The 23,709-nt window shown below is 37.7% G+C and overlaps 1 protein-coding gene across 5 annotated transcripts in view; it reads right to left on the minus strand.

Moving 5' to 3' along the window:
- The window catches only part of MAST4 (microtubule associated serine/threonine kinase family member 4), a 276,947-nt gene that overhangs the window by 187,089 nt on the left and 66,149 nt on the right, over positions 1-23,709 (minus strand). For all 5 annotated transcript variants that reach the window (XM_030968186.1, XM_030968185.1, XM_030968184.1 and 2 more), the window contains exon 3: positions 11,674-11,795. In XM_030968186.1, the coding sequence (XP_030824046.1) occupies positions 11,674-11,795 (122 nt within the window). The remainder of the gene's footprint in view (positions 1-11,673; positions 11,796-23,709) is intronic.

Genomic DNA, 23,709 nt, shown 5'->3' on the forward strand with positions numbered 1-23,709 from the left:
CCAGCTACAGCACTGAGAAGGCATTGCTGGCCCAACAATAAAACCATGAGTTCTCACCAGCTTTTTCCTCTATCCTCTTTCAGTATACAATCCTACCCACACACACAAAGTGCATTACTACATTTACATCTCTTCTATACTTCAGAAGTAAAGACTTTTGGGCAATAATCACTGCATGGATCGATAGAGCACAATTTAGTTTGTGTTCCACTTCACCACATCACACAAACACACATTCAGGTAAGCCAGGCTGGCTTCCTGAGTGTCCAAGATCCACTCCAATTAAGTGCATCCATGTCTCCATTAGGAGACAGTTTATTATTCTCACTGTATATTACTAAGGATACAGATCACAAGCAGGGAAAATTCAAGATTCCTCAGTTAGTGAGACACTAATTCTCTTCTTCTAGTGCTGATAAACCTACACAACTTGCAAACAAGCAGGGAAAATGCAAGATTCCTCAGTTATCAAGACACTAATTCTCTTCTTCTAGAGCTGATAAACCTGATAAACTTGCAAACCACAATATGTGCAACAATTTATTACTTCTAAGGAAGTAGGGTTGCTGCTGTTTCTTAATAAAAGAAAACACTGCTGATTCTGCTACTTGTATTTTAAGGTTCTTGAAAATAAAGTACTTTATCCCATGAAAGCAGGGCTGCCTTGCCAACAGTGCCCATTACGCACGCAGGTACACACCGGGTCCTCTGCCACCTGCCGGACAAAATCCTCCTTGCATCAACTTGTTCTGGGCTCACTCACTCGGAGGGGCTGATTTGTTACCTCATGTAATCAATCCCTCATAAAAATATTACAGGAAAAAATAACTTCTGCAGAAGAAAACCAATTTTTCAAACAAGTTACTTAAAGAAGTCAACCAATTCCTCTTTCAGTGACAGAACATATACAAGAAAACAGTTCACAACAGACATGCCAGCTTCATCCATTTTGCCTTTTCCATCAAATACTGTGTGTGTTACTCCATCAAAAGGCATAGCTAGATCGTCAATTTAAAAAAGGCAGTCAGCCCTCCAATTCTCTACATCTTCCATAATTACACAATAACATAAAATAAATTTCTTTCTGAAAAGACAAGCACATCATGAGTACAGTCTGAATCTCTCGTGGGTCTCCCTTCAGCAAGAACTGAAATACGCATATAATGTTCTCTCTTTTTTTCAAAAATTGCTGAACTATTTGTCTCAGTATCTCCCCAAAAAAACCTAACATCAAACATACAGAAGCTACGCCATTTTTAATCTTAGAATTTGTAGTGCCACACATATAGCTATGTTTTCAGAGAACAAATAAAAACCCCTCTGAGCTGAGGCTTTTCTAACAATCAGCTCAGTGGAATATTTCATATGTTGTAAATGGAAAAGGAAACAGATTCTTTAAAAAATCTCATGGCAAAACAGAAATAGCAATTACATTCAGAATAATACCTGTTAGACATTTAGAAGTTTGATTCTCAAGTGAAATCAGTAGCAGGCAAGTTCCACTCCAACCAAAATAATCAAACTTTGGCAAGGTTTCAGTTCTTGTTCTGAGATCACTCGGAACAATGATGCATCTAGACTCCTTTACTTTGATGTCCCATTTTCCTTTTTAAAAGTATTTAATCTCAACACTTGCAATAATGCAGTGTTTTCTCAATGAGATAATATATTAATGTACTTTCTCATAAGGACACATAATTTTTCTTAGCGTGTTTTGGCTGTTTCTTCCACTATAAGATTCAATACTTTCCACTATACATGGTCCAGCTGCTTCACAAAAACACTCTCCTTCATTAGAGAGCCTTTCAACATTCAAATTAATTCAGAAGATAGTTTACGTTGCTGAAGTCTTGACTCCCTATGGACAGAAGTTCCATTACAAATCAGCAAAGTAAGGAAGTCTGGAATAAAAGGGAATGTTGTCCTAATGATCCCTAGTTGCAATCCCATATTTAATAGGTAGAAGACATATAACAAGCATACCAAAAAGATTCATTCACAATTACAATTTTCTGGAAAAGCAACTTCATGCTAGGAATGTTTGTTCAGCCTATGCTGTTACTGGAAAGAAAAATTTTTATGAGAATAATGAAATACACTGAGATCCAACTTCACTGTAGGCTAGTTCTCTTACTTAACATGATTTTTTCTCCCTCATTTACAGCAGGCAATCTCATAATTCAACTTCGTTTCTTACCACCTTCATCCTCTCTCAAATAGACAACTCAACAGATAGCAAAAGAAATCTGTGATCAGCCAAGTATATATTATTACTATGAAATTATTCCATGCTTACAAAGCCAACCATAATTTCTGAATTTAACTGACCAAATACTAAGTATCTTCCACTCCACCACATAATTGCAGCTATTTCGCAACGATCAAGAGGTTAAATGCATCCATGAGAGAGTAGCAGTTAACCAATCTCCTGCTGATTACTATATCTTTTACTCAAGTGACACTGGGTCAATTTGAGCACTTACCTAGTTTCTTAATCTCCACAACACTATGAAAGAAAATTCTTAACAGACGCAATGATCTTACTGTACTATGACTTTATTAAAAATCTGATTAAATTGGATAGAGACATATGCACCACAATTGGGCATACTATGATAAAAGGAAAAAAAACCCCAAACAATACTTTCTAGCTTTACTGAGGTGACAACAGATTTGATGCTAAAAATAATCAGTCCATTGTGGCAGGGTATAGAAGAGATAAGCAAATGCGATGACTGCATCACACCAGTGAAGCCAGAACAATTTAAATCACCATTTTCCAGAACAAGGGAGAGACTGCAAGAATACTAACAGGTAAGGTATGGTAAAAAATACCAAAGTCCACATTCCCACCTGCCCCCACAGGACAAAAGTGCATTTTACAGTAACACATCTGGTTTCACATGAACATACAAGAAAGTATGACTAAAAACCAGAGTTACGAATACCCAGCAGCATGTGTCAACCCACTTAAAGTTTCAGGTCAGTAAAACAGCAGTTGCTTTTAAACCTAAAACTGTAAGAGATCAGAAGCAGCAATGCACCATCCAACACAAAAGTACTCTGTTGTGTGTTCAGAAAAATTCTTGCTAGATACCTTTGCTTTGCAGAACTCAAAAAACACTAACTAAATAAATAAATGTGGAGCAATGTTCATTCCCACCAGAGATCTGGAAAAACTACATTTCCCCACCCTGCTCCAGTGCCTGTAAGTCAGCAGTGTCATTCAACTCAGTTTGAGTCTCTTTGTTTTGAGACTTACAGCTATCATCAGAACCATGGGAGTACTTCAGCTTGAGGAATGAGAGATATCGTTTCAAAACTGTCTGCTTCCATCCTCTGCTACATTACAGTCACTTTGCAAGTACCACAGGCATAACATGTCAGCTTACAGGAAGGAAAATAAAAATGTTAACCAATTTAGAATTGTGCCCTATTTCGTTATCCTTTAATATCAGGCTGCTGCCCCACAGCAAAAAAAAATTAGCAGAAAGGAATACATCTCATCAGCTTCCAAACAATCCCATCATTTCAGGCCAAACTTTACTAGTAACTTCAAAGAATTTTAGTATTTGCATTTTTGTTAACTGAAACTGCAAAACAGGGATCAAGTTTTATAGCAGTAGCAGCACTAGCAATAAAGTTTTTACAATGCTAAAAACTAAGTTTCTTAACAATATAGAGTATTGCTATTAAAATTCAGGTCAGTGGAACAGTATCTTGTCCTCTACCCCTTTTTTTTTTTTTTTAATTAATCAACCTATTCTAATTATGCATGAGTACCAAATTCCTAAGACTGCTAAGAACAGTCAAAGACATTGCAATTGCCTTATAAAAACACCAAAAAATACCCTAACCTACTACACTTACCCACACCACACAGGAAACTCTCACTTTGAGGTTACAAGACCTCTCACTTCAGACCCTGAACGCAGACAGAAGTAGACAGCAGTTTTCGTATACTCATCACATTATTCCCCATGCCGACTTTATCTCAGTTTATTTTAAAGACAGAGCTGTGATTGAAATTAGTTTAAACTTCCATTATGTACTTCTGAGACTGCAAATCAGACCAATCAAATTAGATTCGTACATGAGCACAGAACTCCTCAAGCAAAGGAAGATCTCCTTGTTGTTTACTATTTTCTCATCAAATGTTACAAACTGTAGATGTATCAGTGTTTCAATTAATATGCTAACTGACAGACAATGAATTCACAATAGTCTGCTTTTTGTGACCAGAGGGATCAGAAGACAGCACGGAACCCGAGACAGTATTATGGTTAAATTTTCCTCAATCCTTCCAAATGTCAGTCATTCTTCCAGTTTCTTCCCGCTCTGCACGTCCTTTCCAACCTCTTTATCCCCCTTCCATTTCCACATGTATAAAACTTCTAAGGAGCTCCAGAACCTTTTGGTCTAAGGCCAAAGAAGTTCACCATATTCTTGAGTTTTATCTCTTGTTAATCACAGGTTATCATTTTGCGCAGTTATCCCCTAAGTCCAACAACAAGCCGAGAAAGTTTTATTCCCAGAAAGGCATTTAAACTTCAAACACTATAAATGATTACACATTGATTTCTTCTGGTTATATAGCTTTCTGTGAAACACCACTACTCCTTTGTCTCTCATGGGGCAAATTCTACCTGGGTGAAAAGTTCACAGCCTCACTTTGGTAACACTTCCCACTTTTCCCACTTTCTAAGTGATAGTGGCAACACAATTCTAGATGACATTTTAAGATAACCATCACTAACACCATACACAGGCAACTCAAATATTACAGCAGACAAGAATAAGCCCTTATTCAGAGCCACTACTAACACAGTCAGAAGCTTCAGTTCCAGAGGTGATGCACTATATTTAACCTAGCTTACTGATCTCAACCGTGTGGGTCCTACACTAGAAGAACAGAGACATCCTCAGCTGACAAAAATTTGAACAGCCCTAGATTCTTGATTACCTAAAACTAGAAACTGGTCCCAGTGAGCCTTTTCACCATTCAGTCTCTCATGAAGGAAGAAGACTATTATATGGGACATAAGGAAAACACAAGCATGGTACTCAAGCAAAACAGGGATGACCTGCTTAGCTCCTACATGTATTTGTTTTCTACTCATTCTGTACCATTAGCAGCATACAGAAGAGGCTTATACCTACATTCACCTCTAATAAACGGTGCAGTATCTCCTTTCAGTTCTCTCTCATGCTCACTACATCCTGACAGCTGGAATGTAACTGAGGCTGATGGGAAGTGACCTATTTCACCACAAAGGGGATATTTTTGAAAAACACACTGCATATGCTTACAGGACTTTTTAACCTAGGATAGTCTTCTCTGAGAGATTATTATTTTACTTACTTTTCCCATTATTCTTTAACTAATGATAATTTGCAGCACAAAGAAGCTGTGTTCTCAATTATGAGAAATCACAAGCTTTCTCTGGGAGAAATGCTGACCCCAGCCATCACTACATCTGTATTTTATCCACACCCAAGAACAAGCAAGAAAGTATAAGAATTAATAAAGCCACTAATTTTAAACAGATGACTTAGGAAAGGATTCAGTATCTAGAATTCTGTCAAGCAGCTGAATCTACAGTTTTGTTGTAAATTCAAGTACACCATGACTATTTTGAAAACAATGATAGAGCCAAGTAGAGATATACTTGTATTTATGGAAGAGACTACCCAGTCACCAACTTCTTGCATCAGCTCGTCAAAGTATTGTAATTTCACACCTCTGGACCAGGTCTACTCTGGCCTTTTGTTGTGTACAAATACAAAGCATATAGGCATTTCTATGAAGATGTATTCACCTCTCTCTTGCTACTACTAAATTAGATCTATCTACTGAATTAGAACTGCAATTAAGTATTTGTTAAAAGGCAAATAGAAAGAAATATGAAAGCAAATACGTATTCACGGGTAAGGAATAAATGGAATAAAGTACACAAGGGAGAACAGCTCTCTAGTCTTAAAAGTTAGAAGCAATTGAAGTACAGAAAACCTGCTATCATTACTTGACAATTTTAGCACTTCATAGGAATAAAGACCTCACATTTTAAAAAGATTTTCAGTAATTACTCTTAGATGTTAAGATTATTTTATGTTAAATAAGAATATAGTTTCCAGCTTTATACAGTGGTTTAGCATTCAAGCTATTTCCTCAGTTCAGACTCTGTGTTTCTGAAGTCCAGCTAACTATTTTGGGAAGATTAGAGATAACAAACCAAGACTGGCTACTTTGGCAATTTCTATTATATAGTTTTTGTGCTTCTCACAAGTGCCATCCTTGTACTTGCGCTGCATTAACTGTCAGAGTATTAATTACCTGCTCACACTTAAGCACTGAAAACGTGAATCCCTGGACAGGAAGAACTAAAACTTAAAGAAACCCAAATTTCACATGCAGTTCCCTTTTGCTGTCAAGGAAGTTTACTTTAAAATAAGTTCAGCTACACCTGATATTCATTATATAAAACTGAACACAGACAACTGGTGATTTGAAAAATTTCCTACAATTCCAGAATAAAACATTTAAATAAAAGCCTTTTTTAAATTACATGGGTTGGCTAAGCACAATTGATACTGTCATTCACTTATCTAACCAATTAGCACTTCTAAAGAATGTATTTTATTTGTTCGCTATCATTTATTATCTATGCAGTAATTTTGCAGCTTCTCAGACAACAAATGGCTGTCTTACATCTGGGAAACAACACAAAAGGGTGTTGGTGTGCTGTTTGAATACATGCAATTACTGGTAGTTAAGTTCTAATTAGCATAATTAGTTTTGAAACAGTTCCCATAATAACTGTCAACATTATGTCAATTTAGCTGAAGTTAATGGCATATTTAACAAAGACACACTTACTCATTTTCAGTATTATACTATTAAAAAGAAAGGAAGAGGGAAAGCTCTTTCTGAAGAAGTAGAACTGTTTTTCATAGATATTGGACATTTCTTATGTTTCTTCCTTTCAGCAATCCAACTTATAAACAAGCACTTTATATAATTAGCCCCCTCCAGTTTCCATAAGACCATTCTTACAAATTAACACTGATAAAATGGAAATAAAAAGCAACCAAAGTACAGATATTTGCAAATTCAGTCTTCTGTCATTTTGAGGAAGGCAGTTTGTGGGGGAATGCCTGTTTTGGAGGGGGAAGAAATCAAGAGATAAACCCTGTAAAACGTAAAGTAAGTAATTTGCTAAAAAGTAGCAAATGTTTCCAGTCATACCTAGACAAAACATCCCTTCACTGCTTAGTAGAAAAGGGCATAAGCCATTCACAAAGGCCAGTTTTACTGCTTTTCTAGTTTTGATGTTTCTAGAAATTATTTCTAAGTACTAAAAGATGATCCATTATTAAACCAACAGTTATTTCATTGGCATCTTTCACATTTCCATGAGGAAACCATATGCTTTTCAGAGTCTAATCTACTTCATGCTGTATACTCATCTCAGACAACAGAAGGAATAGCCAACCTAAGCTCAATACTTGCCATAAAGCTGAAATAACACATCCAGTCTTGACTGAATTTAAAAGCCAAGTGTATTACAATCTACATGTTTCATTTGAGGATCTTTATTATAGTATTTTTATTACGTGAATATTTCATAGAGCAAGTTACCATAAAGTACTCATGAAATATGCTCTCTCAGAAAGCTCTCTGGACCGTGAGAAACATTTCATGTGACACAAAGGATTTTTTTAATTTATATAAATCAGATAAACAAAATGAAAGACTGCCTGCTCCTTAAAGTAAGAGATTATTATTTTTTTTAATTAGCGAAAAAAAAACCATACAGCCGAACAAGCAATAAATCAATAAAGTCTGTAGTAACAGGAGTTTACAGTAAATGATGACAAAGCCAAATATGAAAAATTTTTCCCAATTAATTTGTGCAAATTAATTTCCTTTCATCTACCCACTTATCATTATGTATCATAGACACTTTAGGCTTCTATTGTTTTTATATATGAACCTAACTAGAAAATGTTAAAATCAAGAATTTCATTCAATTTGTGTCCCACAAAATACCTTTATGCCAATAAAACAGTAATTAATTGCTCAATTTCAGACTTGTTACCATAACTTTAAGCATATCAGCTTATTACAATGAGAACTTAACAAAATTGCCTTTATTTCAATTTATTTTGAAGCATTTTCCAAAAATTCCTCTCAGTAATAAATGGAAAAGTCAAAACAGTAAGTCTACAAATTATATTTCAAAATATTTATGGAGTGGCAGGGGACTGGTAGAGAACAGGAAGAAGACCCCTAAACTTTGGACACTGAATGAGGCAGCAACTTCATGTTAATTCCAAACCCATCCTACCCTGAAAAGATGCCTGAAGTCAAGTGAGATGACTGACAGCCTACAGTGCAAGGAATGAGATAAACTAGCTCTACTACACTTTTCCTACACTCCTGCAAAACTCAGCATTGAGATGCACACACTGAATTGCCTTCCAGAAGCAACTATTACTGACCATGGAGAGGAAGAGACCAACCAGACCAACACGACCCATAAAAACATCCTAAAGCAGAACCACTCCTCAACTCAGCTTTCCCTTTCTATTCAGCATTGAAGACATTCCGCATCATTTTCCTAATGTTTTGAAGTCCACACCAAGTCTCTGTGCAGAGTCCCATTGTCTGTGTCACCACCAGAGAACTGTCTGTCATGGACAGTTCAAAATGCTCATGACAGAAACTGAAGAGTAGCACAACTCTGACTGAGCTGCCTCTGAACTGTCGGGAGACCTCAATGCAGTCACAACTTCCTCATGAGGGCAAGAGGAGGGGCAGGCACTGATCTCTTATCTCTGGTGCCCAGTGACAGAACCCAAGAGATTGGCCTGAAGTTCTAACAGGGGAGGTTTAGATTGGACATTAGCAAAAGTTGCTTCACCCAGAGAATTGCTGGGCACTGGAACAGGCTCCCCAGGGAAGTGGTGACAGCACCAGCCTGACAGAGTTCAAGAAGCATTTGGACAATGCTCTCAAGCACATGGTGTGATTTATGGGGTTGTTCCCTGCAGGGCCAAGAGCTAGACTTTATGATCCTTTTGGGTCCCTTCCAACTCAGATTATTCCATGATTCTGTGAATTAAGGGTCCACATCAAATCCAATACACTACCCACTCATCACAAAATCAGCCTTCTCCTATACATCTTTAAACCAGCTCTGCGGGTCTACACAGAAAGTCTATTTTTAATTTATAGTACAACTGCTTATACTACAGGAGGGAATCATGCATAGCTATTGAACTGTACCTAAAGCAACAACCTGCAGCCCATTTTTAATCAATACTCTGTAAAAAAAAAATCTATCATTTCCCATGGAAAGGTTTTACACCTGTGAACCAGTGCGAGATTTTGTGAATTTTTAATACATTATTGACACAACAAGAAAAAAAATTTACACTTTTTGTACCCTGTTTGCAACTGCACTAAGCACTAGCATGTATCTTTGACCTGTTCACTTGTTATTCTTGTCTGTATCGGCTCATAATCACTACTCAGTCAGATCCATATCAGCTGAGTATCAACCAAGTGAGAATGACCGGGTCTGGTAAAAGAACTAATAACAGGTTAATTGTTTTTCAGATGAGCAAGGCAATACATTTAAAGTAATTTCAACTCAGACTGTGACCAGCTACATGAAAATTCTTCATAAAAATCACTTTTACATAAGAGTAAACTCTCTCCTAAGCATGATTAAAAGTAAAAGCTCCAATTACTAGAATCTAACAATAGGCCTCCCAAATTCAACTCTCCCAAATTCAATCAAATCATGGAATCAAGTGGAAAAGAAAAGTACGCAAGGAGAGGGAGTGATCCCTAACTTATAGCCCCTTTTAAGCAAAGACCAAAGTCCTTCAAAAGCCTGACAGCAAAATATTTGTCAAAGGAGGCTTAAGAAGAGCTCTGCCTATGTGACACTAACATTAACCTCCTTAGGACACAAGTCTGATCAGCAGTTCCAGATAAGAAATAAGCACTTCTGAGAAACCTGCACCTCCACCCTGCACACAATCTGCTCAGATCTGCTTAGACGGTTCTTGCCTGCTTTTGCATCAGCATGAAAGAAACTGCAGTCAGGCACAGATGAAAGATGTGGAGAGACAGGAAGGAAGAAGCCTGTGGCAGACAGATATGCCATAAAACTATATAGGTGATGAGTTAAAGGGCCTTAAGGAAGGAAGGCTCACTGAATTTTTCATTAGTCTACTGTTTTATGACCATTTAAAGTAAAAAAAAAAGTCATTATTGTCAAAATGGTGCTGCATCTTCCTCTTCCTCTAGTTTAAGCATCACAGCACAACAAAAACACAATATTGCTAGCAGCATGCCCCCTAAAAGTCGTGCAGATAGAAACAGACCATCAAACAGCAACACAGCCCTTTTTAAATTCAGTTAATGTGGAAGAAATAATTTTTTATTCCCAAATACAGAAAAGAAGAAAGAATGTGGGTTTAATGCAATTTAAATTCATTTCTGACCATTCGTCTACTTTCTTTTTCATTTCAATTATACATAATCCAAATACTTCATTCACAAAATTCACAATTAACAATATTCATAGGTTGACATTTAATTCCCTGGAAAATATTAGGATTCAAAGCATAGAACTTCCAATAGAATTAAGTGTTTGCAGTCAGTGTGGAGTCCAAAAAGCCGTATCTGCCCTAAAGAGCCATAAACAGCAGCACTACCACCACCAAGCAGAAGGCAAGATTAGATTTTTAAGTCAAGATTTGTTGCATTTGAAGCGAAATACTACTTCAGACAGATCATGGAGAAAACAGCCATCGACCTATCAATAACATATGAAAGAGAGTCATGACGATATCTCTTCAACATTGGCTGACCATAGCTGCCTTCAACCTGAATATTATGTTCAAAAAAAATTTTTAAAAAATCACAAAATAAGCTTCTCCTAGAAAGTAGATATGGATCAACCAAGTTTTAATGACCAGCTAAAGGGAAGCAACAGGGGAGGCAAAGCATTAATAATTTTTTTCTTTCTTTATACAAGCAACATCTTACCACAACTCTTTCAAGAAAAGTATAGGCTAGTACACAGGGCCCTGCATTAAATTCCAACACTTCTTAAGATATTAATACACAGAAACACAAAGCATGAAACAGATGCTTGAAACCAAAAAGCTGAAAGGTCAAGTGTATGATGCATCTCTGCCCCTTTCTCTTCCCTTATACTTTTATCCAAAAGACTTCATTAAACTCTTGCTTCACACATCTGTGTCCTCATGAGGACTAAGTACTTTCAGAAGGGGAAAGAGACATTGATAGAAAAGAATGCTCAGGAGAAAGGACAGTTGCCTTCTACAGCATGCCTTTTTTTAAGGAAAGAAACAATTTAAATGCAAGCAGCTATATTAATGCAACATTCAGCTCAGGCTTTATGCAAAATACAGTAACCCAATTCAGAGTTACTGCTACCATAAATGTTATTCAGCCACACTCAACATATTAAGTAAAGTTGTGTGTAGGTAAGCAATAAGTACTTAAAAAATGCAGCGTAAGGAGAAGAGATTGGTCTGGAAATAGACTTTGGTTTGATCCCCACCCTCCCACCAAGAGACACAGAGATAAAATTTTTTGGTACATTTCTAGCATTGAAAAAAGTTACTCACCAAACTAGCAGTGAGTGAAGGTGCTGACTGTCCAAATGTTTGGTAGCGCATCCGAACAAGATTAGTGGTTTCTACAGGTTGCCACAGCTGCTGTCCAGTTGCACTGGGAAGCAAATATTTGCCTGTCAAGTTCAGAAAGAGTGAGTTAAAATATGAGATGTTGCAGTTAGGCAATGCAATGGATGGCTTACTGTAACACTCCTCCCATTGGGAAACATCATTCACTGCAGCCCTGACCAGAGCTGATTCCCCCAGAATTCCTGCGATTCACTTGCTAGTCCTTCACATCATCCTTCCACTAGATACAGTTCTCTGTTCTCAAAACTGTATCTTTTTCCTACATAGAAACATATTTAAAGCAACAAGAGATGCAAACATCTAGAGTGCTAATTCTGAAACTTAAACTCTGAAAGCTAGTCAAAAATGAAAACAAGAAAAATATATTAAGAAATATTCCTCTATTTTCCCCTTGAAGGAATAAGGTTCCAAGTCTGAAGGACAAATTGGAATAAGACACTTACCACACGGACAATTACACAATTTTGTGTGTGAGGACTATTCTGCTTCTATTCCAGAATTCATCATAATCTACGTAATTTGTACCACTCAATTCCTAAGGCTCTTCATCCAGTGTCCCAAGGGGAGATGACCAAGGTGCAGGCCAGTCATTCCTTAGGAGTGCTCACGGGCTCTCAGTGCCCGTGCTCTCTGCTCAGAGGTGTCACTTGGCTGTGGGCAGGAAACCATGAGTCCAGGGCCACACAGGTCACAGGGCCACAGGGCCACACTCCCCCTCACAGAGTGACACCACTCAGAATTGTCTCCCTACAGGTACTAATGAGGCAGACCACATCTCCAGCTCACGAAGCCTAAGCTACAAACTAGCAGCAAGGAGAATATTCAAGGAATTGTACTAAGATGACAAGCATGTATCAATACTGTTAATTTCTGCTTACTTTCAGCCACCGTCAATAAACAAGCTATATACTGGTCTTGGCAATATGTCCACCTTAAGTTCTTACTTATCTCTGCAAACTATGCAAAAGTGGAACAATCACATTACTAAAGCAACTGTCTTCTCTTGGAAGACCAACAAGCTGATGCAAAGCAACAATTCAGAATCTTATTTTTAATCAAATCTCAGTTTAAAAACACAATGCAAGATCTTGACTGAACAGATCAAATGAAAAACATCTCCAAACCACATGGGCTAAACATTTGTTTCCTGAAATCATTAAACCCCACCTCATTAATCTTGTCATCTAAGACAGCTATGCAGAGGCTATGTGCCTGACCACTGACACAGGGTGTGTACCCTGGTAAATCACCACAGGTTTGCCAAGAAATCAAAAGCCTCAGCTTCATCATTTTATTTTAACAGTAGATCCACAGAGAGCTGCTGAGGTCTCCGGGACTCTTTTGGAAGCTAGGAGTTCCCAAGCAGCAGCACAGGATAATCTTTTAACACTTTCCAATCAGTCTTCCAAATGTGCTATTGTTCTTTGTTACATTGGTAAAGCGGAACCCATAAATGCTTCTGCACCCAATTTGCTAACAGCCTGCCTGAGTCTAGAAGAAAAATGTACAACAAAGCTGCAGTTTCTTGCCCATTTATCCAGGATAACATTTCACAGAACTGGAAAACCTGAATTAACTTCCCATCTGCTCTCTCTGCTTCTTTACATTAAATTTTGGTTCCCTTTTTGCATAGGCTCCTATCATGCTCAACTAAAAAGGTGCCATAAAGAGCTTAAGGCACTGATTGCAATGTACACATCTTTGATATTCCATTTATGTCAATCCTCAAATATATCAGTGACATATGCAGTCAGGGAGAGCTTTATATCTATCACCTCAAAAGGTTAATTCCTTGTCATCTGGACAGAAAAAAGAGAATTAGGAAGTGACTGCAAAAAACTAAGTTATACAAACCTATTTAAATAGGTGTGCTTTACTTCTTTAATGCTTTCTACATAAAAAGAGGTCTATGCCTTTTCTTTCCTTCCTTTTTGACTCTACTTGTCAGACACTGGTAAGATGAAGTTCTCAGAGAAGGGTGAAATCAGACATTTCCTAGTGCTGCGATCCACAGGTTTCCAGACTTCCAGCAACATCCAGACAGCTCCAAACAAGCCATCATCAAAATGCTTCAGCAATATCTACTTTGTCAAGTAGACATACAATACATAAAGCATAACTCCTTCAGAAACTCTGTATTAATCCCCTCTAGAAGCCATAGGGAAAATTATGCCAAATAATTTTCAACTTCATCACTGTAGTGTAATATTAGGGCATTTTATCCTCACAGAAATCAATATTTGAAAAGCAGTAGGTCTTCACCTGATCTTTCAAGAAAAGGTTCATTCTATTAAATTTTGCTCTAAAACTGGGGAACATCATCGCTCTTTGGTTAACAAGTGACTTTCTCAAAGGGTGCTGTGGTTTAGGAATGGTATTCCCAAGCTTAGTTTTCCCAGTAAAAAAAGGAAGTTGTAAACTGCTCCCCTCCCCCTCTAGTGGGACATACAAAAGGCAGAGATCAAGGATTGAGGTAAGGACTTTTAATGGAAACAGCAATGAGATAAGAAAATGAACAGCAACAGCAACAACACTAAAGACAAAAATGTAAACAAAGAGAGGGTTATTTACATGCAAAAATGCTCAGCGAGTCCAGGACAAGAAAAACCAATGGCAGACAGACCCCCTGCCCACCACACTTTCTCCGGGATCAGAAAGAAACCCTGAGAGAAAGAGACCCTTTCCCTTACCTCCCCAGCAACGAGATAGAAGGCAATGAGTAACATTTGGGTTTTGGCCTTGCCCACTCAGACAGCACATAGCAGCCAGAACTCTTAGGCTCAGCAACCCAGCAAGCTCAGCTGCCCTGGCAGCCAGGACTACAGCACACACCACCACACTCGGTACTGCAAAGAAAATTAATTCTGTCCTGGTCAGAACTAGGACACAGGGGGGTAAAACTAGTCTCAAAATCCACTATCAGACACTAGGCCCTTCCCAGACTGCAGTAATTTTCATTTCATATGAATCCCACTTGAGCTTCCCAAGAATGAAGATGGAAGGCTATCATTTGCATTTAGTACACAAATTAACATTGGTTTAAGTCAAAACAAGACAAAAAGGTTTAAATAACAAGACAATTTAGCCTAGAAGGAGAAAGATGTATGAGAAATAAGTGTTATTATTAATGCTTGTACTTACTTTTTGTGTAAATGTACACCAGATCCAAAATACGGAGAGCTAATATTGTCTGTACCTTATCAGTGCAGGGCATTCTAACAGCCACCTTTACTATATGCCCTTTACAGTAATCTATATTTTACTCTGTTTTTATCTTGCTCAGGCATCTGAAAGAAAGTCTAAGATATCTTGATACAGAGGCTAGAGGAGATGCAATCCTACACAACAACAGAATCTTGTACTAAGCCTTCCTTGAACTGTAATATTTTGCCTGACTCAGAAGAAAGCAGAGTGGATTTACTCAGTACTATAGAGTCAGTATCTCCACTGCAAGAATTCACCTAATATTTCATTATTTTTCCTGCACGATTAGCATCAAGAAATATTTAAAACAATGTTGGGGGTGTATCTGTTGAAAAGATAAATTAGGCAGTAAACACTATCAAAATTACCCGTGAAATTGTGAGCATGTGTGATGCTGGAATTATCCCTCCTCCCATCTCTACCCCCAACAGAAGCCTTGAAGGTACCACAGTTTTCACAAAATACTGGAATTAAGGTAAGCAAACTGTCTAGAACTCCAATTCTTCTTTTCATAGTACACAGGCCTTTAAACACAGAAATGGCATACAAGAAATATGCCTTCTAAAGAGGCAAAATTAGCCAGGCCTTAGACAAAAAGATGGTAACAGATAAATTTCTTATCTGAGAACAGAGTTAACCTACTGCATTTAACCATTACATGATAAAACAGTCCCTGCCCAAAGTGAGTTAATCATCAACTCTCCCTCAATTCTTCCAAGAATAATAAAAAAGTTAAAAATCCCCTCATACTGTCCACTCCCCCTTTCCCTTGACTTTATAGCACTCCTACATTTTTTTGCTGTAGTTTCATTCATAATTGTATGCATTTTACTGCTTTTACATTTTCTTTGACAACGCTTGATTTTATACATATCCACACTTCCCCTTATTAAGTGATTTCAATGCCAGTATTACAGAAAAAAATTGACCTGAAATACATTATTATTTTCACACTGCATTCATGTCTGCCTTCAAGCTTAATTCTCCAAGCAGCTGTTTTCCTTTTTAAGTGAACTGATTCATGAGGAATTCATGAGGGACTGAGAGGAAGGCTTCAACTCCACCATAACCCTTCCATCTTAATTCAGTATTCTGGCCCATATACAGCACAGAATACTGCCAGCATCCAGACCACTGATACACTGGCAGTAATGTTCATACTACTTTCGTAACCTATTGATATTGAGTTATCCACTGATAGAGGTCACCTATTTCTGTCCTCTTCATTTCCAAAACAGTCATTGTTGACTTCCTTCACTTCCTCTGCAGAAGCTTTGCTGGTATCTTTGTCTCCCTTTCTGTGCTTGAAACTATTAGGACAGCCTAAAGTAGCTACACAGGAACTAACATCATCACTTCCCATATCTGAATGCAATCCTTGTTAGTTCAGCACATTTATCAAAACACATTTTGATGAAGGGTGGTTTCAGTTGACTATGTAATGGCAATAATTTAGCAATATTTAATAGTATTACATCATTGTTGGTGGACACAGGTAACACATCACTGCAGTTCAGCGCCATCTTCCCCTTGAACATGCCTCTTGTATATCTAGATTCATTTGTAATGAGTATTTGTTGAAGGTCTAAATAGAATCATCATTAATTCTTACTTCTATTATGTCCAGCAAGCATCTATTCGTTATATGACATATTGTATAAGGACAAAATTACTTGTATAAGGACAAAGAGACTAAAACCACATACACTTCCACAAAAATCAGTCACAAAACACAGGCTTCACTTTATTCTAAACAGAAAAATTTTTCCTACTGCTGTAGTTCTACTTTCCTTCCTCTGTCCCTCTCAAATGTGTATCATAATAAGACACCTGAGAATTACTAAATGAGCCCAAATCTAATACCTACAAATCTTCCATCTTCAGTTAGAATTTAAAAATAACTTTGTCTCTGATAATTAGGCAATTGCATAATATTAAGAAAATGTTTTGGCATCCAAGTAAAATTTTGCCTTTATGAAAGTACTTAGGTTGTTTAGATTGCACTGCTAGAAAGTCTGATTTGTAACTAGCCAAAATGCAAAAATAAATACAGAGGAAGCATCCTGAAAGCTTTTACTAGAAATATTTTTTGTTAAAATAGTAGAAGCAGTTTTCTATTACACTACTGTAAACACAAGACAGGCATGTACTTTGCTAAAATGGAAGAATCTGAATTGGGGCTGACAGCGCTACAGACACAATTACTCCAAAGCAAAGCTGTGCATATGATTACAGCGTACCACAGACTTACCAGAAGCTAGCATCAATGTGTTTGTGTCAGCTGCTGTGAAATAGCAGTCTTCAAAATAGCCTCTTGCCATCTGGACATCTTTAAGGCAAGGGCCAAGAAATACTTATTTCAATTAATTATCTTGTTAAATCCACTACAGGTATTTATTATATAAATGCAGAATATTTAAAAAAAATACAGAAAGCTAGATACTTCTCCCTCACCGGTCTACTTTAAAATATAACTGAGCTTATCTAAAGAACCTATGCTCTGGACAAATCAGACTTGCCGAGCACAGTTTCAAGTGGGTTGCTCACTCCACACCTCTTTTTGGGGAGCCTTAGGAGCATGAGCTACCTCAGAGCAACAGCAACAAGCCACAGTAGAAGAGAAAACTGGACTCTACTGCAGAGTGCTCTCGATCACAGAAATGTTCTGAAAAGAAACAAAGATGGGTACTGCTCCCTCTTCTTACCCTTGGCATATTTTCAAACACAAAAAAAAAAACCCAGAAGAGCTGGGTTCATTGACAGGTCTTGATGTGAACAGAAGGCTGAAGCCACCACCTGCCACCAGGTCACCAGAGAAACAACAGCAGTCCCAACATATCCAAAGCAGGCACTGTTACCAGATGATAAATTGCCTACACCTGGTGAGCTAACACAATGCTTCTTCTCCAAAAACTACTGGCCTATGGAACTGCAGAATGTCTACTGTGTAAGAAGGAGAACTGCAAGTTCACCAGCCACTGTGCCCTGCCAACTCTGACAGGTGGACTGGAACATCAGGATCTACAACCACCAGGGACCACCAGAAAGACCATCAGGACAGACGAACATGTGTGTAAAGGAGAAGGAAAACACGTTAATGATTTCAGGGAAATTATTATCATATTCTGGGACAATCAATCAATATGTGTGTAAAATATAGTATACAAACAGAAACTTCCCTGTACTCAGCCTGCATGGCTTTCGGAAAAGCTACTCCCCTGTGCATCTCAACAGATAAAGAATGCTTGCTTCTTCATGCTACATTGGTGTTAATAACTTCTGTATTTTACCAAATTTTTGATAACACCACTGCCACTCACAAACTGCCTGTACAGCAGGAAGTGAAGAGCAAAGCTGGCAGCAATGTACCATCACTTTTACTGCCACAAATAAGTGAAGCCTCACTCCAGGTTCAGACACCTGCCAGGTGAAAGGCAGAGCCTCCCACCTTCAAGGTTCAAGTTAGGGCACTTAGCTTTACTGCCTCAAATTGAACTCCTGCAGACATCCCAGCTGTAGAAAACGATGGGGACAATGCAAATTTTAGGGTCTATTTTCACATCTGGGGGCAGGGAGGAGAGGTGGAATTAAACCCCATCATTCCCATTAGCTGTTAACCAGAAAAGAGTGGATGGATTTGAAGTCATCACTAGGAAACTTTATAGTATTTTGCCTTATTCTATTGTAGCTACATCAGCAAATTTTACTTAAATTTCAAATCACCAGCAAGCAAAAAAACTAAGAAATCACCATTTTAATAATGTTTTATTTATTGCTCAGAACTTAAAGGAGCATGTTTTGCACATTACTCAACTACACATGGTTGAAGTTAATGAACAATGCCACTTTCCCAGTCTGATGGAGGAGGTGAAATTTTCATTTCAGCCAATTTGTCCCCTAAACATAACATTATTCAGGTAAGCCCATAATTACAACTGACTCAATTACAAATTCTTTTATTACTGTAGAAGAAGCCTTTGCAAAAAATCCTATTACACTCACTATAGTTCTTTTACTTTTTGATGTACTATAAATCTCCTAAAATGCTCTGTATTTGTTTCACTTTCTAAAATTAGATGAAGCAGTGGCACCCTCAGGCACATGGTAGGATTCTTTGGGTTGTCCTGAGCAGAGCCAGGATTTGGACTCACTGATCCCTGTGGGTCCATTCCAACTCAGGATGTTGTATGGTTCTATGATTCTGGCTGACAACGCAGGAAAAATAAATGTGGCCTACCAAAGGCAAAAATTTGGGGTGATATTATGAACTAAAAAAAAAAAAACACAAAAAATCTGCAGTAGACCTACCTTAAAATTTCACCAATATTGGAAGAATTTGAACTGGAAAAGGACATATCAAGTTTTGGACCACAAACTAGTAGGATGAAGGTTTAGATCTGTTTAGATCTGTATCCAAAAATACATTAAAAAAAAATATATATATATAAAGAAAATGAAGCCTCCATTAAGTACAAAGGCATGCAGAATCAAGCCTGTTTAAAATTCAATTACCAGGAATAAGTCATCATATCCCAGAAATAATGGTTCATGCTTGGAACAAAATTCTCTCACTGAAAGTCATTTAGAAGGCAGTACAAAATTTTGCTGATCAGGAAATTACTCAGAGTTCCCTTGCTAACAGATACTCACTGAAGTTATATTGACCATTTGCAATTTATGATTGAAGTACTGTGACGGCAATACAATATTTAAAATTCATTTGAGATCAGTAGCAAATCTCCTTAACTTCTAATTAGATTTGGAGGATAAGGATATGTTTGGGGTTTTCAGTTAGGTCTGTCTGGTTGGGTTTTTTAAGTTTTCCATACCAAACACACCTAACTCGATAGCACTGTTAGCCAACCAATGACAACACTAACTACATGATAAAACACCCTACAGATTGAAGTTGTCATTCATTACAGTACTTCCTTACCTCACAGCTCTACTGAAACACAACTTAGCAAAATAATTCGTTGGTAATATTTATCAGTGAGCTCAGAGATACAACACTCTACTGCTTCCTTTTCTTTATCTTAAAAACAAATAGGTTATTTTCCCATAATTCTAACATGCAGTTCTAAAACTTATAAACTGCCAGTCCATTCTATAACACAAACATAATATACAGGTATTACTGCATCCCTTTCATCCTTTTTTACAGCTTACACCTGCTCTAGAAAAATTTCAAGGTCCAGTTCTGTAACTTTGATAACAATAAGAAAAACACACAGTTAAGATTCACACTGCACACATGATACTACAAAAAGCACACAAAACTACATTCAAGTGATAATGTGACAGAGCTCCTTTCAACATATAGTATATTTTGCAAAAACAAGAATCCTGCACACTAAGAGATCAGAGATAACTGATACTGGCAGACCTACAACAAAACTGTGCCTAGAACACAAAGGACCTCAAAAATTCACTGTTGCTCAATTCAAACATTATGTGAACAACTGCTTCAATCAGTGGCCAGTACTCTTAGCACACAACTCTCCACCAGCTCAACATCTGGGGTTTTGCTGACAGAATTTATAGTACGAAATAAACATCTGCCATTGCACTATGAAGAACCAACAACCCAAAACTGACATTAAAACAAACATGAAATGATGTGTTAACATGCTATTTTCTCTACAGTACCTACTGTGACCCCTTCTTTTGTCTCATGTATAAGTTGTTATGCCCCATAATTAAATCCCTACACACTTACAGTAATTTTTCAAAAGGCAGAGCTCCCCAATAGAAAATCCTGCTCCTATTTTCACTGGAAAACAACCATAAATTTTTCCATTCAAGTGTCAACCTTCATTCTAAGGATTAAGTAGAGGAAGTGTTTTTTCCCTCTTCTCAAATATTTCTCTATCTGTGCAATCAATTTCTGTTAAAGCAACCAACTTGGATAAAGCAAGTATGTGGTGAAATCATCTGCTTTACAACATCCACTAGAGAGAGACCACAGGGAAAAAAACAGGAAGACTTAAGCCTCTAGGAGTATAGATCATGCGTTCTTGATGTGCAATTATAGTTTATTTATCAATACGCTGCAGTCAGTTTTGCACTAAGGAGCTTAGGTACCAGCAACAACAGGACTGCAGCCTCACAAACCTCAAATTTAGTTAATCAGATGATTAAATACAAGGATATAGCTAAGTCCAGGCATGTGCACTGGACTTTCAGCTGTGCTTTTACAGTTTCACTGCTAAGCCTACTTGACACAGCTAATTCAACAGCTCTTAGGGTACTTCTTAAGGAGCTACAACTCAAACTTCAGAAATTTAACATGAATATTCATTTTCTCCACTTTTTGTTTTTCCACTATGACAAATGACTCTTAACAATTTTCAAGCTGCTTTTATAAGTGTCCCAAAGAGGGTTAAATTCTATTTCTCCCTCCTTCAAAACTGGCAGCTTGCAAACATATCTGCTAATTAGGTACTCTACTGCTACAGTTTGCTTTGATCTCAACAACAATCAACTTCTCATGTTCTGATGATACAAGCACGATTAAGCAGCCATCGAGGAGTTAAAGGCAAAATAATGAGACAGGAATACAGTATCTTCTGTTCTCATCTCATTCTATTACATGGTGCAGACTCCAGACACGTCAAAGAATATGGAAATTATCTTGCTAGGCACACAGGGAAGTAAAAATCAACTCTACTATGCAGGCTGACTGAAGCCTTAAATGATGAAGGTAACTGACAATGACAAACATAACCTAATGTCATCTCAAACACCAGCACACCAAGAACCATCTAAAAATGCCTATTTCATAGCAGAATATATTTACTTCATCTGAAGAAGACAGCTTTCTACTGAATGCACTAAAAAAACAAACAAAAAACCACATCGCATTTCCTCAGCCATGTAATTATAGAATAGATTGCCTCTATCTACTAATTCTGGAATAAGTTTAACACGCGGCATAGTGCTTTAAAGAAACCTTTGAGGAAGGCAATTGAAAAGACTGCCAGATATGCTCTGGGTAGGCAGCGAATTAATGAAGCATGTTGTGCTTGTGTCAGGCACACGTGGCTGCTGAACCTTCCCACCTCTGCAGCCCAGAGCCCAGTCTGGGTGTTAGCACCCGTGTTGGGCTGCTGCTCCCCCTCTGCTGCTGTTGGGGAGAGCCCTCAGGCAGCTGCAGCTGGAAAGGCTTTCTGAACAGGGTACATCCAGCCCTGATATGTCACAATGAAAGCCATTTTGAAATACTTCTGTTCTGATATGAGAAGGGAAGAAAATGCAGGAAGCAAAATTTCCTATTAAAGGCACATCTGATAGAGCTTTGGCACTGGCAGTTATTCTTACCCCACATCCTACAGCACCCCAGCTTCTGGGGCTGGGGACAGGCCAACAGAGGCCACCAAGCTGCATTCCCAGAGACAGCTTTGAAATCATAGGGTTCTTTCTGGAGTGCTGTAATCATGTACTGTATTCATATATTCCTGGTGTAAATATGTAAACATATTTACATAACTTCCTGTTACTTCTATAATGGGAAGAAATTTTGATTATGTGCACAGTAAATACAGAACACTCCCTCATATCTACACCAAAAGGCCATCATTAATAGAAATAACCCTTTTTTTAAATGTTGCCATTAAACTAACCATATCATCACTATGACGAGCAGTTGTATGTTATGGGAAGGTGTCATTTCCAAAGAGATTTCAAGATATAAGTCACATTATTGTACAAATTCAGATTTCCCCATTCACCAACTTGTACCAAATAGTTGACACTATTGGTACATAGTGTCAACTAGTCTAGTTGACACTAGAGACTTCATGAGCTAATCTCCATTTTCAACAATATGAATGATAATTTATACAGCCCAATGTTTGTGAAAATTCTGCTACTGCCAATTGCTCCTCTGTATGAACAGGGAAAACCTCCTCTTCCAAGTCCTGCCAGCACATGCCAACCTATGGATAAGAGAACAGCTTGATTTTCATGGTCCATAAAGCTGTTGATCTTTCTGCTAATTAGTGTTAGCAGAGTGATGAATCTCTGAAGCAAAAAACAGACTGAGAATTCCCAAACTCATTTCAAATCAACCACAGATTAATTATACGGGAATAACAACAATTGCTGAGCATATCTGGATGACTGATGACTCAGAGGTGGAAAGCTGACCAAAGCAAGAACATTAAAGAGAAAATACATAAATCACAAATTTTTTTTTGGTTTTAGCTGTTCATAATCTGTAGACAACACATGATCAGAAGAACATGAAGTAATTTTACTAATGTAGAGTGCTTTAGGATCCTTGGATTAAAGATTTCATAAAATGAAATTAGTATGTATTATGTCACCTGTACTTGTGCAAGATCAATATACCCCTAGCAGGTAACAGCCCTACCTGTTAGGGCTGTTAGACACAATTAGCCCACCAGGAAATCTTTTCCAAGTAGTTATTGATGAGATAACAGTAGATGAGATAAAAAGTTCAAACAATAGGTGGTTAAAATGTATTTTTTTCTTTATATATAATAGTAGAGCTTATCAGTATGGTATAAACCAACTGAGTTAGTTGCAGTACTCTCCAAAACATGATCTCTTTCCAGAAACATGTTCTCATATCTTTCAGAAGTAGAAAGGGAGATAGCAATCTCCAAACGCTGCACAGCACCTGAGGACCCAGGACTGCACTGCCCATCTTGGGGCAAAGCCAGGAGCAGTAGCGGGGCATGAAAGTCAGTGCAATTTGTTTTGCTTGTCCAAGTGATTCGCTGGGTTAAC

This window comes from Camarhynchus parvulus, chromosome Z (assembly GCF_901933205.1).
Source record: "Camarhynchus parvulus chromosome Z, STF_HiC, whole genome shotgun sequence".
Taxonomy (NCBI): domain Eukaryota; kingdom Metazoa; phylum Chordata; class Aves; order Passeriformes; family Thraupidae; genus Camarhynchus; species Camarhynchus parvulus.